Below are 16,748 nucleotides of genomic sequence, written 5' to 3'. Positions count from 1 at the left end.
GCCTTAAGTAAGTAATTTCACCTAACCTCATGGTTCGTATCTGTGATGGGAGGCGAAACTCACTTTTTTAAACTTTTAATTGATTGCGGTTATCTATTGGCTAACAATGATTACGTGACAAGGGAACACGTACCACAGTTCCCCGTGAAATTTCCAGGTTCTCGGCTATGTTTAGTAGCGAGGAGCAGGGAAATTTTAAATTACCATGGCAATCCATGGCTTTTGCGCATGCAGCCGCCATTATGGCGATGGGCGCTTGCGCAGAAGTCAGGGGAAGGTCTGCGGATATATCCGGAACCTTAGGTACATAAATACATCTCTGCTCACGGATATAATCTGTAAGGGAAGATGAAACACTTTTTTCTTTTTTTTTTACAATTTTTTAAAACTTTTACATGACCGCTGTTATCCATTGGATATATAGCATTTTGTGGTTCCGGGTGACAGCTCCATGCTCTCAGCTACTCATACTAGCCAGGAGCAGGGAGTTTTTAAATTCCCTGGGCCTCCTGGGCCTCTGCATGTGCGAGTGACGTAATGACGTCTGGCGCGCATGCACAGATGCCGGCGCCAGGTCCTGAAGGTCCGGAATGCCTGGGACATCATGGAGGGCAGGGGTGAGTATTCTCAACTCCACTTATGTATCTTATCCGTAAGGGGAGCTGAAACTTACTTTTTTTTTACTTTTCATTGACCTGAATGTAACTGGCGGTATCCGTTTGATACTGGCGATCATGTGACTTCCGGTAACTGACAGCATGAAGCTGTCACGTCCACAGCCTGCAGGGCTTTAATCCCCTAGAGGAAGCATATTTTTATGCAGACTCTGAGGAGGAGAGGTCAGCAGACATAGACTATGCACTGCCGCCAATGGACTGGAGCTGCAGTGGAATGCCAGAGGCGTAACTTGAATCTCCTGGACCCCAATGGAAAATCTATAACAGGGCCCCGAACTGTAATGCTTTATTCATAGTACTGGATGCCCTAAATAGAGAAGGGAGGCTTTATGGGCCCTCTGAGGCTCCTGGGCCTGGGTGCAACCGCATTCCCCTGCATCCCCTATAGTTCCACCAGTGCCACAGGCCTTGTGTTTCACATGTGTGCCTTAGGATCTGAAGAGCCACATAAAATGAGGTGGCAGGCCAGATTCGGCACACGAGCCTTGTGTTTGATATGTGTGCCCTAGGATCTGAAGAGCAAAGCCAATCAAAGTAAATGGGGTTCTTGTCACTTCATCCTGCTTTGGCCCTGGTGAGCCAACAGACAAGTCCTAGTAGAGCAATTTCCAAACTCAACAATACTGTTGGTGTACAGGGTCCAAACTAGTTTAGCCCCCTACAACGACATGTTCTCTGTCCAGGCTATACCTATCTGAAACAAGCCTTTGAAAACATGTATATCTGAAACTATTGTGGTATTTGACAAAGTTGTGAGTTATTTACATTTGGAAAAGCAAATAAATAAAGAATTAAAAAAATAAATAAATAGATGGGTCACAGCACTCAGCATCTGGCCCTTTGTTACAGTGATTGGTGGTGGTCGCAGCATGCAAATCCTCATTAATGAAAACTTTTGACATAAAATTTGAAAACTGACAGTGACCTTAACCCTTTCCTATCCAATGTCTGACAGCTAAAGACATTATGATTTAAGGCTGTACAGCTCTGATGTTGGAAGACGTCCGTGGGGGTTCTCTTACTGTATATTGCCAGCCTCTCTGCTGTTGGAGCCTATCCAACATCTCACCTCATGCAGTACTGGCTTTAGCCAGCATATAGCGCCGCTGTATAATGGCAGAAAAAGAGTAAGCCCCCTAGGAAAACCAGGATACAAATTGGATTGGAAAGGGTTAATCAAGGACCTATATGTGACATCAAGAATACAGGAGCCAAGCACTGAAAAGGAGCATGTTCCATAGTGGCTCTAGCTTTGGTCATATTATACAATGTAAACAAAATCCTCTTTTTTTTCAGCTACTCCACATAAAAAGCTTAAAATCTCAGATAAGAAGATCATATTTCACCATTAAGTAAATGGAAAGCTACTTTTTTGTCTATTAATCCTTAAATCTTGTTAAAGGACCTGGAGGAAATGTAGCTGTTACAGCAGCCTGAGTGATAAATAAAAGATTAAATGCCGCCTCTTCAGACGCAGTTTATTTTTCTTTCCTAATGCACATTCTTTTTTTTTGTTTTGTTACGGACAATATGTTGATAGATTTAATGGTAGCCAAGTCTACCGTGGATGAGGCACAGCAAGAAAAGGTCCGGTCGTCAAGCTATGTGACCCAGCAATGAATCACTTGTGCTTCTGTATTGTATTTTGTATGACAATATGCAAAAATCACAAAACAAAAAAGTGCAAGGGCAAGAAACACTGAGGGCCCCGAGAACGCTGACCTGTTCCAGTATAATGCGAGTCCATGCGTCTCTCTTAGAGAGCAATCACTTCCTCTTCCAAATCAAATTAAGGTTGCAGACAGTTATCCCATTATCCTGCGGCTGCAACTGTTCCCCAGAGGAGTAACAAGAACTGCTCTTCACAGGGGGCTACACAAACCTTCCAAGACCTCTGGACCTTCTAACAGTACATGGAACAGCAAACAGGTTGTAAAGGCAGCGGCGAGAGAGGCGGTTATGGGGGATTGTATCAGCAAGAATTGATTTCTTTGCCACAGAAACACAAAAGCTTAAACTGTTTGTAGTGCGGCATCTGATCTGTATTCTCCCTTCATAATTTAATTATAGGACAGCCGAAATTCAGTTGGCCATACGGCTTCTATAGTGGGAAACTGACAGATTGCACACTTAGGAGTTCAGCCTTCACATAACGCTCAATGGTCTCTTGCTAAATGTTTTATTGCGTGGCGCCAAACTGTAAGGGCCCTTTTACATGGTACTAGAAATCATTTGAATGAGGACTCTTTACACGTGCAGATTGTAAGTTATATTTCTTGTCATTTCACTCGTTCGTTCCTCTGTCATGGGCAGTGCTTAGAATGAATGATTACTTGCACATATGGGTGTGTAAAGGTGCGAACGAAGCCATAAGTATGTGCACATGGAAGTACGTGATTGGTTGTTGGAAAAACAAAAGCACGTTATACCATGTCTACAAAATGCTCTACTATTGGCTGTTACAGCAACGGATGTACGTCACAGGAACAACATCAAAGGCTCGAGGAATTATTTCCGATTCTGCCTCCTTGAGCGTGCCACGCAGGCGACAGCGTCACGAGGTGGATCCTTATAAATTGCAGCAGGAGGTATATTAGAGGATAAGATATATGAAGTGGGTAAGATAACAAGAAAATTTTTAATAGATAATTATAGTCAAATGTATCTCCAAGCTGGATTAAAAAACAACAACAATGGAATAAAACTTGGACTATTAATCTTCTTAAAATTCCTTTAATCTGGCATCAAATGTGGCAGAGTAAGAAACAGTCTGTATTATCAGGTGGCTATAGTAACATAACTTTACTGTAGCAACCAGTGTCAGGTAGCTGCTGCCAAGGCAAATAAGATCATGCAGTGAATTACAAGTGGCGGAGATGCGGCATGACGAAAACATTGTTCTACCACTTTACAAATCACTAGTCAGACCACACATGGAATATTTTGTACACTTTTGTGCACACTGCTCAAGAAAAGACATACCAGAGCCAGGGGGGATTCAAAGGTGGAAATCAATGTAATAAATGGAATGGGCGGACTACGATACCCAGAAAGATGATCAAAATTAGGGGTTATTCAGTTGAGAAAAAAATACAGCTAAGCGGAGGCATAACTATACATATAACACATAGTTATGATATATACGTAAATGGAGATCTCCCCCCATCACTTATTTATACCTAGGGCTGTATCTAAAACAAGGGGGCGCCCTCTACGTCTAGCAGAAAGAAGGTTTCTACACCAACATAGAAGGGGGTTCTTTACTGTAAGAGCAGTGAGACTATGGAACGCTCTGCTTGAGGACTGGGTGATGGCGAACTCACTAGAAGAGTACAAGAGGGGCCTGGACACCTTTCTTGAGTGTAATAATATTAACATTTACAGTCACTAGATAAGTGGGGATGGGTTGTTCATCCTGAGAGTTATTCTGATTGCCAGATGTGAAGTCGGAAGAAATTAATTTTCCAGAGATGAAGAAAATTGGCTTCTAATTCATGGAAGGAGTTTTTTCTCTACAATGCCCTAGCTAAACTACATGAAGAAAAAAAAAGAAGCAATACTCATCTAGCCCGCGGTGTCCGAGTCCCTCGTGCTGGTCACTGATGCTGTGGCAGGCTGGCATGTCCTCAGCGTTGACGCACCCCTCTCTTTCTGGTGACGGGGCTTTGAATACCCCACCTCCAGCAAGCGAGTGCTAAGATTGGATCATAATCAGAGCTGGCTCAGCCAATCACAGCGATTCAAGTCAATGACATCACTGAATGGCTGTGATTGATTCACTGAGCGCCCACTCTGATTGGCTGAGCCAGCGGCACTTGTTATCCAATCACAGCATTCACTTGCTGGAGGCGGGGTATTCAAAGCCCCGTCACTAGAAAGAGTGCTGTGTCAACGCTGGGGATTACACTGCAGCACCAGTGCGAGGGACCCAGGAGCTGTGGGCCAGGTGAGTATAAGACCCCCCCCCGAAAATAAGATACTTTGCCTCTTTTGGGGCAAAAATTAATATAAAAAGTGTCTTATTTTGGGGGAAATGTATGTAAATAAAACAAATTAAAGACTATTCAGAAAAAAAGAGATAAAAATAAAATGCGAAAGCAGTAGTCCCACGAAAACAAATAAACAAACAAATAATCTATCCACAACTTGATGATGAGGGGTCTGACCACGGGAATCCCCACCAATCACAAGAAATAGGGTCTCAAAGGTCTCCGAATTAATAGAGAGAAAGTTGAACATGCATGCTACTACTCCATTCGTTTCAGTGGTACTATCAGCGATAGCAAAGTGCTTGCTGAACTCAAGCCTGATGGCTTGAGTGGCCACACCTTCTGCAGACTTAATCCATGTGTAAGGCCTCATGTCCACTAGAAAAATACAATCCGTGCAGAATCTGCTGCGGATTTCCGCGCGGATTTGCTTTAAATGGTATTTTTTTTCATGCGGATATCCGCATCTATTGCTAGCAATGTGATAGCAATGTGGGTGATCCGCGCTGTAAAATGGAGCATGCCACGTTTTTTCTCCCGCGCGTGAAAAACGTAAATCTATTAAAATGCCATCCTTGGGTGCAAAATTCAATTTCATTGACTGTGGATGGCCAATGATTCCCTATGGGCAAAATTGAATGCGGATTCCGCAGCGGAATCCGCAATTCAATTTTGCTAGTGGACATGAGGCCTAATAAAGCCCTCCTCAATATCAGCATGGCCTTGCATTAGTGCCCTTTGCCAATAGAACAGGGAAATATAGTAAATATAGATAAGCGAGCATGCTCATCGAGCTTGAAGCTCGTTCGAGCCGTCAATGGTTTTTCAGGGAAGGGCTTCATAAGCCCTTCCCTGAAAAGCCATTTAAAATATTGTGAAAAATAAAACACATACATACTCACCTGCCGGGGCTCAGCGGTGGCTTCTGCCGCTGTCCCCGACTCTGATTTAAAATCCCCGGCTGCTGATAGCTTAGAACTACACAGTCGGGGACAGCGGCAGAAGCCGTGGCTGAGCCCCGGCAGGTGAGTATGTATGTTTCTTATTTTACACAGTATATTAAATGGCTTTTTTTAGGGAAGGGATTATGAAGGCCTTCCCTGAAAAACCCTTGATGGCTGCCGGGGCTCAGCGGCGACTTCTGCCGCTGTCCCCGGCTCTATAGTTCTCAGCTGTCAGCAGCCGGAGATTTAAAATCCCCGCCTGCTGGTAAGCTCTGATTTTGATTGGCTGAGCACTTCAGCCAATCACAATCAGAGTTACCAGCAGGCAGGGATTTTAAATTCTCGCCTGCTGATAGCTAAGATCTACAGAGTCGGAGACAGCCAGGAGAAGACGCGGTTGAGCCCGGCAGTCGAAGGGAGGTGAGTAGTTTTTGTTTTTTTTAACACTTTTCTTTGTTTTTCAGGGAAGGGCTTATATTTAAAGCCCTTCCCTGAAAAATATTTCAGGGGTGCCGACAACAGGATCCTCCACCGCAGCTGTCATGTGTGACAGCTGCGGTAGGGAATCCTTTATTCCCCGCATGGATTTAGAATTCCTCTGCTGCATCTGTCACAGATGTGGCAGGTGCAGCAGGGAATAATTTTTCCTTGTGAGGATTTAGGAAACATCTGCCGCACGCTGCAGATGTGTTCTTCATCCCCGCAGGACATGGCAGCGGCAGAGAGGTAGGTTTTTTTAAATTTATTTATTTATTTTTACACTAATATTTTTGTTTTTCAGGGAAGAGCTTATCTGTAAAGTCCTTCCCTGAAAAACATTTCAGGGGTGCCGGCAGACTATTGTTTTCAATGGAGCAGCCGGCAGCAGCCACGGCTCCATTGAAAACAAGTCAGGCAGCTACCGAGCATCGGTCACCCTGAAAAATGCTCGGGTGTCCCATTGACTTCAATGGGGTTCGTTGCTTGAAATGAGCTCTCGAGCATTACAAAAAGCTTGGCTCGAGTAATGAGCACCCGAGCATTTTGGTGCTCGCTCATCTCTAATAGTAAACACAAAATGGAGTGCGCAAACACCTTTACAGTATGTTGGGTTATTAGCCAAAGCATCAGCAAGACACAAATCATATAGCAAAGCTAACGGTTTGTGTGCGTTATAGGTTCCCCAATACTGCAGTAACTACCATTCACTTACTTCAAAGCCCTGTACTTGTAAAGAACCACTGTTTTTAGCTGCTTTAAAAGAATTTAGGGTGGTTCCACATCTGCACTCAAGGTGCCGGAAAGGGAAACCTCCTAATAGTCACATTAAAAATTGGAAAAACCCTCCCAAAAATGTCACTTTTTTTTGTTGTAGATTTTGAATTGGTGTCTCATGTAAATATATTTTGGGCAGAACGTAGTTGCCTTAAGTGTATTTTTAACCCCTCCCCTCTAGTGACATAACTCATGTTAGTCTTAAGAAACTATAAATTGCTCCCCCTTTTGTGCTCAAGCGGTTATTACCTTTTCCTTGTATTTTTCAATGAAGCTGTATCAAAACTTGCATTTTGCGGGCCGAGTTCTAGTTTTCGTAGGAACTAATTTTGGGTGAATATAATGTATTGAACTTACAGGGTTTTTTTTGCAGAAGAATATGTAAAAAAAAATAGCAATTTCACCATTGTTTTTTAGGGATTTGTTGTTGCAGCATTCACCATGTGGTATAAATATCATGTTACCTTAATTCATTACAATTATGACAACCCTAAATTTATAGAGGCTTTCTTGTGTTTGACTACTTTTGCACATTATATAAACACTTTATTTTGTTAAAAGACTTTTTGCATGCCAACACATTCCAAGACCAGGGCAGTGTTGTTTTTCAGCTGACAGAGCTATAGGAGGGCTTGTTTTTTGCAGGATGATTTGTGTTTTTTATTGGTACAATTTCGAGATATATACAACTTTTTGATTACTTTGTATACCTGTCTAAGAGGAACGGGATGAACACAATGCAATTTTAGCATTTTCTTTCTGTTTTTCTTTTTTTTGTTGTTGTTGGATAAATTCTATAATATTTTATGATAAATAATGTAATATTTTATAGCACGGGCTGTTGATGTGACAATACCAATTTTTTGTGTTTTTGATTTTTTTGAATATTAAAAGCATTGTCTAAGGGGAGAAAGCTTTTTACACTTTTTTTTTCTGTAAAAACCTTTAGATGGCATGGTCAGCAATGACTGCAGTATCTGCAGAGTTAAACAGCATGAAGAAATGGTTAGATGAGCAAGGGCCCATCTTTTCTAATTTTCTAGAGAAAAAAAAGAACCACATATGTGACAGAAAGCAAGTATGCTCTTTGATTGACAAGGGGCGTGATAACACGAAGAAAAGTCCATATTACTCGTTACCTGGGCAAACAAGAGAACCGGAGATTGATCAGTTCACCCCACTTCCCCCTACTCTGCACATAGATATGACAGCAGTAAATCCAGTATTCCTGACCCCACTTCAAACAGCTATAGCTCGGATTCTATAACTTCTATATTCTGATTCTAAGAATCTTAAAGGGGTTGTCTCGCGCTGAAACGGGGTTTTTTTTTTTCATAGGCCCCCCGTTCGGCGCAGGACAAACCCAAGAGATGTGTTAAAAAAAAATATATATATATATTACTTACCCGAATCCCCGCTCTGCAACTTCTTCTTTCTTCCTACTTCTTCTTTCACCAAGATGGCCACCGGGATCTTCACCCACGATGCACTGTGGGTCTTCTCCCATGGTGCACCATGGGCTCTGTGCGGTCCATTGCCGATTCCAGCCTCCTGATTGGCTGGAATCGGCACACGTGACGGGGCGGAGCTACGATGACCAGCTCTCCGGCACGAGCAGCCCCATTCACCAGGCAGAAGACCGCACAGCGCAAGCGCGTCTAAAAATGCCAGAAGACAGCGAAATTAGACGGAGCCATGGAGAAGGGGACGCTAGCAACGGAGCAGGTAAGTAAATAACTTCTGTATGGCTCATATTTAATGCACGATGTATATTACAAAGTGCATTAATATGGCCATACAGAAGTGTATAACCCCACTTGCTTTCGCGAGACAACCCCTTTAACTTTAAAGTGACACCAAAAGCATGTCTGTAGTCCTGACAGAATCAGAGCTACAGCCATTTCATCTAGAATGAGCTCAGTTCTTCCAAAACTATTATGCCCTTTTCCTGCAGAATAAGCTCTGCTGGTGATAAAGTTGAGCCTGGAACTTTAGATGGACAGTGGTGCCATCGGTCCACAGCTGACAACATTGCCGCCTCCCTATGCTTTGTGACTGCTGTCTACACTTTACCTGTGTCTTAACTAAGGCAGTACAATAGATTATTAGTTTCTTATGTTTAGTCTTACTTTTCTCAAACATAGTGAATAATAATGAGCAGAACAAGCTTAAAGTCTAGAATATACACTTGGGCCTCAAGGACAGATCTTGGAAGAGTGTGGTCACGCAGAATTTAATATATCCATCCTTGATCTATGGATATGCTATATAAAGAAATATTACATTTGCAAGGACCTCATTCCTTCAGCATTTTTGTTACAAATTTTGGGAGCATCCCGTGTTTACTTAAAGAGGTTGTCAGTCTTAGTAACTCCCTTGTTAATACCTGCTAACAAGCATATGTAGCAAGAATAAGAAGTGGCTAAAAAAGCATCTCACACTGGAGGACCCACTAAGTTTGTGTGTTACAAGGATTTCAATGGGTACAGTGTAATACTACATCTCACCTGTGGAGGCATTGCAGGGAAATTTAAAACTTGCTGGCAGATTACCACACAGATCAAAGCTGACCCCTGAGAAGTTCAAGCAGCAGGATCCAGAGTCCCAAGCAGCAAGAGCCACAGTGATTACCTAAAGCTAGCCATACAAAGACAAACGAACGATGCTAACTGAACAGCCACTGAACAGTCAATCATCTGATGAAAGCTCATTTTGCAGATGCAACCATACATGTTTTAGGCCATGTTGGCTATCATAGTTGTTCAGACTGGCCGTACATGTTCAATGACACTGAGAGACAGATGAAAGCTCTTTGTAGAAACATTCTTTCAATGACAAGTCTTTTATGCGACTATCCGACAAACGTTTCAAACGTGGCTGATTTCATTCCAGACTATGACTATCCATCATTAAAATGATAGAATGGTCGAGTTAGAAGGGACCTCCAGGGTCATCGGGTTCAACCCCCTGGTCAGTACAGGATCACTAAATCACCCCAGCAGATGTCTGTCCAGCCTATGTTTGAACACTTTTATGAAAGGAAAACTCACCGCCTCCCGTGGCAACCTGTTCCACTCATTGATCACCATTACTGTCATTTGGTCAACTCACTGTCAATTGATCACTCTAAGAACAATCATTTTGGTTGAAATTGTCCATTTTCATTAACCTGAGTCTAATGTGTATTGGCACCTTTATTGTCAGGGGACTGTTCAAACTTAATGTACCTTTACAGGGCCCAATAGTCGCCTGAATAATCACTCAGATAAGCGATTATGGGTGACTTTCGGCCCTGTACACACTGCGCGACCATAGTCGGTTTGTTGAAGTGAGCTCTGATGGAAGTACTGAGCAACTTCTCTCTCAGTGTAAACAGGAGTCATTCAATCTCTGAGCAACTGCCTGTGTGCAGTGAATGGAGGCGGTGGCCAAAAAAGATCCCATTCTCTGTCTCCATTCTATGAACGACTATTGCTTCTGCGTAAAAGCAAAGTAGCAATAGTCGCTGGAAAAACTATTGAGCTGTTATGCGCCTGACAGTCCTATTGTGTAACAATACCTTAACTGGAACTACCCAAGGCAGACCAACCATTTCAATGAACAATATGTATTTTAACCACGCCTACTACTGTACAGCAAACTCACAAACAATAAATGGTTAAATTAACTATAACAGGAACCCCACTTTGCTAAAGGATAAATTAGTTTGGAACAGCAGCTGATGAGCAGAGAAAAAAAAATAAAAAACCTTCCAACCCCAAACACAGCGTGTTACAGATCAAAGAGCTGTTACCTTCCCCGGTCGGTATATTCTGCAGCCCGTGTACCCAAGCTTTGATCTATTAATTAAGAGTACTTCAGTAGCAGGTGGTATCGATACAACCATAAGCAAAATTGTTCCAACTTTGTCTTAGCAAATGAAAAGCATTTAACCAACAGCATTACTCAACCCACTTGCTGGAGAGCATTAGGATATTGAATAAAGCAACGGCCGGTCTTGGAGCACAATAAGAATATGCAGGAACATAGCAGGCTGATTAATATTGAGTTATTCTACACAATTTGCCTGGGAAATTGGGTGAGAAGAAAAAGACCTTGAAAGAAAAGAACACTGGAAAAAAAACGACAGCAAGAAGTACCCTTGTGCGTCTACGAATACTACATATAATATGCAGGAATTATAAATATTTATACGTACAATGGGAAAAAAAAGGAGCAACCAGCAAACTTTTCATTAATAAAGCATAAATTATATAGGAAGAGAGTTCAAGCCTTAAACACTTTTGCATTGCTGTCTCTTTTGCTATGTTGGCGTATTTTAGGGATTTCAGCTGAACGCAGTTTTTTTCCTTTTTTTTATTTCACGTTTATTAAATTCAAATTGTGAGCGCAAAGACCTCTGACTTGTCTTTACTGTGGAGATTGTACTATAACATATATTATTAAAGTGCAATTTGCAGATTTCTTAAACATGAAGGAAAATGTTTTCAGTTCATCGTGCTTCTTGAGGGGCACATTTCCTCTTAAGCTCTTAAAAGGAATGAATCACCGTATTTTTAGCGGGTTTTCTTTTTAGATTGTACGCTTTCATTCTATTTTCTTTACATGATTATTAGGGGAACCATCTTGCCCAAGTTGGAGCAACAGTAGAGATTTGTTTGACAACAGGCAAGTGGGCAAACTGGCTCATAAAATGTGGGCATGCTCTGTGACATGCCGAGATCACCGTGCAGAAAGTGGGAAGGAAGAGACGTTGTCATCACCTATCATAAATGGTGTGATCTTGTCTTATCTGGCTTAAGACGACCTCTGATTTCAGGATAAAGTTCTATCCTTGAATCGGAGGTGGCAGATGGTATTACCTACTGTCGATCTTCTATTCTGCCCCTGCGATCTGCTGGTTTCGAGCCTGGAGTTTAGAAGTCCAATATGGCTGCTGCAACTACCTAATGCACACTATTCTCTGATTGGCCAGCATTTATCACATGAGCAGAATTGGCCAATCAGGTAGCAGGTATAGGGCACTGGTAGTCCACAACAAAGATGTACCTTGGAACATAGTGCCGCGCCATGTTTCAAGGTTCATCATTGTTTCGGTATCCACCTGAATAGAAGGGAATAGCAAGTAAGCAGCTCCAATTACTTTACTCATCATTATGTTAAACAGTTCTATACACAAGACACTTATTATGTGTATTTTTTTAGTGTGTTACTTGTCCTACATTGGTAGTCCTACTGTGGAGATTAAGAAGTCTAAAGATTCAGTCGGCCATCTTGTTCGGCTAAAAAAAGAGGACCCGAGGGAGGGCAGAGAAGAACAACTGCAGGTAAGAACAACACCCCCCCCCCTTTCCCCAGCACTAGTAGGAATATAGGGACAAGAAGAGCCCAAGAATACCCAGCGTATTCCATTACTTTCACTATAGAATCACTTGTACCTACAATGTTCATCTTTACATATACAAATAAATACATTTATATAAAGAACACTCATTGATGAGATAATTTGATGACTTTGCACCTTAATCTGCATGATTTAATAGGTGTAATTAGAACACATTCATCATTTCACTGTACTGTAATATCAATGCAGCATTTTGCGACTTGAAAGTCAAATGTCTAGTAAGCGCTCTATTTTAAAGGAGATGTCCCGCGCCGAAACGGGTTTTTATTTTTTTTAACCCCCCCCCCGTTCGGCGCGAGACAACCCCGATGCAGGGGTTAAAAAAACCACCCGCACAGCGCTTACCTGAATCCCGGCGGTCCGGCGTCTTCATACTCACCTGCTGAAGATGGCCGCCGGGATCTTCTACCTTCGTGGACCGCAGCTCTTCTGTGCGGTCCACTGCCGATTCCAGCCTCCTGATTGGCTGGAATCGGCACGTGACGGGGCGGAGCTACACGGAGCCGCTCTCTGGCACGAGCGGCTCCATAGAAGACTGCTGAAGACCCGGACTGCGCAAGCGCGGCTAATTTGGCCATCGGAGGCCGAAAATTAGTCGGCTCCATGGAGACGAGGACGCTAGCAACGGAGCAGGTAAGTATAAAACTTTTTATAACTTCTGTATGGCTCATAATTAATGCACAATGTACATTACAAAGTGCATTAATATGGCCATACAGAAGTGTATAGACCCACTTGCTGCCGCGGGACAACCCCTTTAAGTTTCTCGTTTCCACTTTTAAACGTGAGAGATGTGAGAATGTTGGAAGACGTTCTTTCACAGCTTCTTGTATTTCACACAAATTGTTCTTTTCTCTTAAAAAGTCATATATGTAACATAATGAATAATATAGAAGGATTCGGTACTAACCACTTCACTAGGTAGATTCTGAAGGTCATCAAAGGGAGTCTCCAAAGTGTTAGTGTCTACATTAAGAAGCACCACATCTTCCAGGCTCATACCTTTCACTTTCTGAAAACAAAAGCAAAGAATGAGTTAAAACAAGTACAAATCCCTACTAAACAAATGCATATGTGCTATAAATTAGTAGAAAACAAGTAAGATGCAATGAACAATAAGTACATTCAATTAAAGGGATTTGTCTCATAAAGGTCACCCCCTTTTCATATGCCTTGTCAGAATATTAGTCCAATCCTTGAAATGCCTTGTTTCTTGCACCAAAGATAAAGTCAGTGCCTACAATTGTGTGGTCTTGAAGCAGCACTGGCAAGAGATTCCCAATTTTCTAACCAGAAGGCTACAATATTGTACAGCAAAGTCCCGGTCATCGGGGACTTGGGACATTGAGCAGCCTGCCTGCATCACTGGTGCCTAAGAAGCTATTTTCTGAATTACGTCTGTCAACAACATACTCATAGGCAGAGGCGAAACATAAAGTTCCTGGGCCCTAATCCAGAACCTGTGACAGGGTCCCCAAATATAATGATTTATTCATAGTACTGGGCTCCCTATATGGAGAAGAGAGGCCTTATGGGCCCCCTAAGGCTCCTGGGCCCGGGTGCAACTGCATCCCCTATAGTAACGTCAGTGCTCATAGGCGAGTACATCCATCTAGCATGTGTTTCTTCTCTTTCTTTTAGTGCAATTTGTTACCCTATGAAGTGATGTCCTCTTTTCTTCCACTGTAAATCTTTCACAGTATATGGGTATCATATAGGGTTTCCCCTACTGGAGACCCGCCTCAATAAACCAGATTAAAAGGCCGCTTACAAAAATCAAACACAGCTAATCCATAAATTACATGGTTAAACACTCATCTGAATGGTCAGTATGTAATAGTACATTGCAGCTGCAGGGGGAAAGTATAGTTGGCCAAGGCCTCCCACCAGCAATCCACAGTTATTTCAGTAGTCAGGCCTGCAGTGATCAGCTTATGCCAAGCCCACTTAAATTTAAAAAGGGAGTTGTCTTCATGACACAATCCCTATAAAATCTCAGCAAAATTATACAGTTCAGTAAAATGGTACAACACAGTTAGCAGTCGACTTGGATTAAAACGAACCTGAGTTTTCAATTACATTTTCAGAAGGGGCTGCTGTGTGAACTTGAGGAATAACTCTATTTCTGGCCATCATATAACTTACATCCAGCATTTTCCCCCATTTCCCCCTCTGCGGGGTGTACATATGCTTCTCCATCCACGGGAGGGGCTGATGTTGTGCTGTGTTCTACAGACTATATACAAATCATATAGATCTTGCTTTCTAAATGCATATTACACACACACACACAACCTTACCAGGCAGGAGTGTTCATGTGTATAAACAGCAGAAGATCTCACCATTAGCTCTACTTGCAGCTCTCCCTCCTTTCTGCATGAAGTTCCATGAGCATGATGATTTATCACCAACAGCCCTCCCCTAGTGTCCCCATGCCAATTAAAAGCCAGCAAGCAGTGAACAGCAAAGTAGGGTAAAGGGAGACAGCACTTTAGAGGAATTTTTCATATTTTTGGGTAAATAAAATACATAACGGTTTTGCTAAAGATCACACTGGCTATACGCACAAGTTGTTTGAAAAGTTAGTGCCCATTTAACTTATTGGGTGAATGTAATCCCTTCCTTATTAGAGATGAGCGAACGTACTCGTCCGAGCTTGATGCTCGGGCGAATATTAGGGTGTTCGGGATGTTCGTTATTCGTAACGAACACCACACGATGTTCGGATGTTCGTCTATATGCGCTCAATGGGGCCGGCGGCAGCAGCGCCAACCCCATTGAGAACATATAGAAGACAAATCCTTCTTCTCTGCCACAGCTGTAACAGCTGTGACAGAGAAGAACGATGTTAGCCCATTGAATTCAATGGAGCCATCAATACAGCCGACTCCACTGAATGCAATGGGCTGCCGGCGATCGCGGGATGAATTGTCGGAAAGGGGTTAAATATATAAGCCCTTTCCTGCAATTCATCCAGAAATGTGTAAAAATAAAAAATATATATATACTCACCTGGTGCGGGCAGATGGAGTTCAGCGCGGCAGGCTGCAGTTCTCCTGAACTGCTCTGAACAGCTGTGAGTAATATTCAGCAGCCGGGGATTTAAAATCCCCGCCTGCTGAATAAGATGCCTCTGAATGGTCACAGCCTGACCAATCAGAGGCCAGCCCTCACTCACACCCATTCATGAATTCATGAATGGGTGTGAGTGAGGGCTGGCCTCTGATTGGTCAGGCTGTGACCATTCAGAGGCATCTTATTCAGCAGGCGGGGATTTTAAATCCCCGGCTGCTGAATATTACTCACAGCTGTTCAGAGCAGTTCAGGAGAACTGCAGCCTGCCGCGCTGAACTCCATCTGCCCGCACCAGGTGAGTATATATATATTTTTTATTTTTACACATTTCTGGATGAATTGCAGGAAAGGGCTTATATATTTAACCCCTTTCCGACAATTCATCCCGCGATCGCCGGCAGCCCATTGCATTCAGTGGAGTCGGCTGTATTGATGGCTCCATTGAATTCAATGGGCTAACATCGTTCTTCTCTGGCACAGCTGTTACAGCTGTGGCAGAGGAGAACTTGCGGTGTCGTTCCCATCATTTTCTTGAATTGCCAAGATTTTCACACATGAAAACCTTAGCGAGCATCGGCGAAATACAAAAATGTTCCCGTCGCCCATTGACTTCAATGGGGTTCGTTATTCGAAACGAACACCCGAACATCGCGGGAAGTTCGTTTCGAATAACGCGAACCCGAACATTTTGGTGTTCGCTCATCTTTATTCCTTATGTAAAAAAAAACAAACCAAAAAACCCTTCCTTTCTCAATGCAGAAGTGTATGACAACTGAAATGTTGTATAATTCATATTGATTGAAGAACGTTTTCTCAATTTCTGGGTCTAAAGTTACAGCATTAGGCTAAGGACATACATGGCAGCTGTCACTTTACCAAAATATGGCCAAAAAGCACCACAACATGCTATTTTTTACTGAAAATCAGCAATGAATGCTTGAAGGAAAATATGGACAATAGTGGACACGGAGGGTGGCAAAGTTAAATAAAATAGCTACTCAAATCAGGCCAAAAGTTGCCCATAGACTAGTGATTTTGATGGCCATGAAAGCCAATGTTTAAACCCATTACTGCCAAGTTTCAGCATCTCGTTGTGACAAGAAAAAAAGCATTAAACACGTTGACCAAACACAGAGATCTTTGGAAAATCCTAAGTAGTTAGTGTCATAAATGGAAAGTCCTATAGACAAATAGCGGTCTGGCACCGATTGGCAAGCACCAACTGTTAGCGTGTTCTGTGACTTCATCAACAATAATTACAGTTGTCATTCAGGTCACACAGCGAAGAGATCAATTTGCACATTGTTGATAATGTGATTTACGATGCTGTTCAAAATATCAGCCTTTCTGTAAAACTATTAAAGGGGTGGTCTCGCGAAACCAAGTGGGGTTATACACTTCCGTA

General features: G+C 42.5%; 1 protein-coding gene across 4 annotated transcripts in view; it reads right to left on the bottom strand.

Annotated features, from left to right (window-relative positions):
• DENND1A (DENN domain containing 1A) overlaps window positions 1-16,748 on the bottom strand; it is a 674,161-nt gene that overhangs the window by 255,943 nt on the left and 401,470 nt on the right. For all 4 annotated transcript variants that reach the window (XM_066580802.1, XM_066580803.1, XM_066580804.1 and 1 more), the window contains exon 12: window positions 13,179-13,280. In XM_066580802.1, coding sequence (XP_066436899.1) covers window positions 13,179-13,280 — 102 coding nt within the window. The remainder of the gene's footprint in view (window positions 1-13,178; window positions 13,281-16,748) is intronic.

Source organism: Eleutherodactylus coqui, chromosome 10 (assembly GCF_035609145.1).
Source record: "Eleutherodactylus coqui strain aEleCoq1 chromosome 10, aEleCoq1.hap1, whole genome shotgun sequence".
Lineage (NCBI taxonomy): Eukaryota > Metazoa > Chordata > Amphibia > Anura > Eleutherodactylidae > Eleutherodactylus > Eleutherodactylus coqui.
Note: the sequence above shows the minus strand (reverse complement) of the source record. Positions and strands in the feature narration are given on the sequence as shown.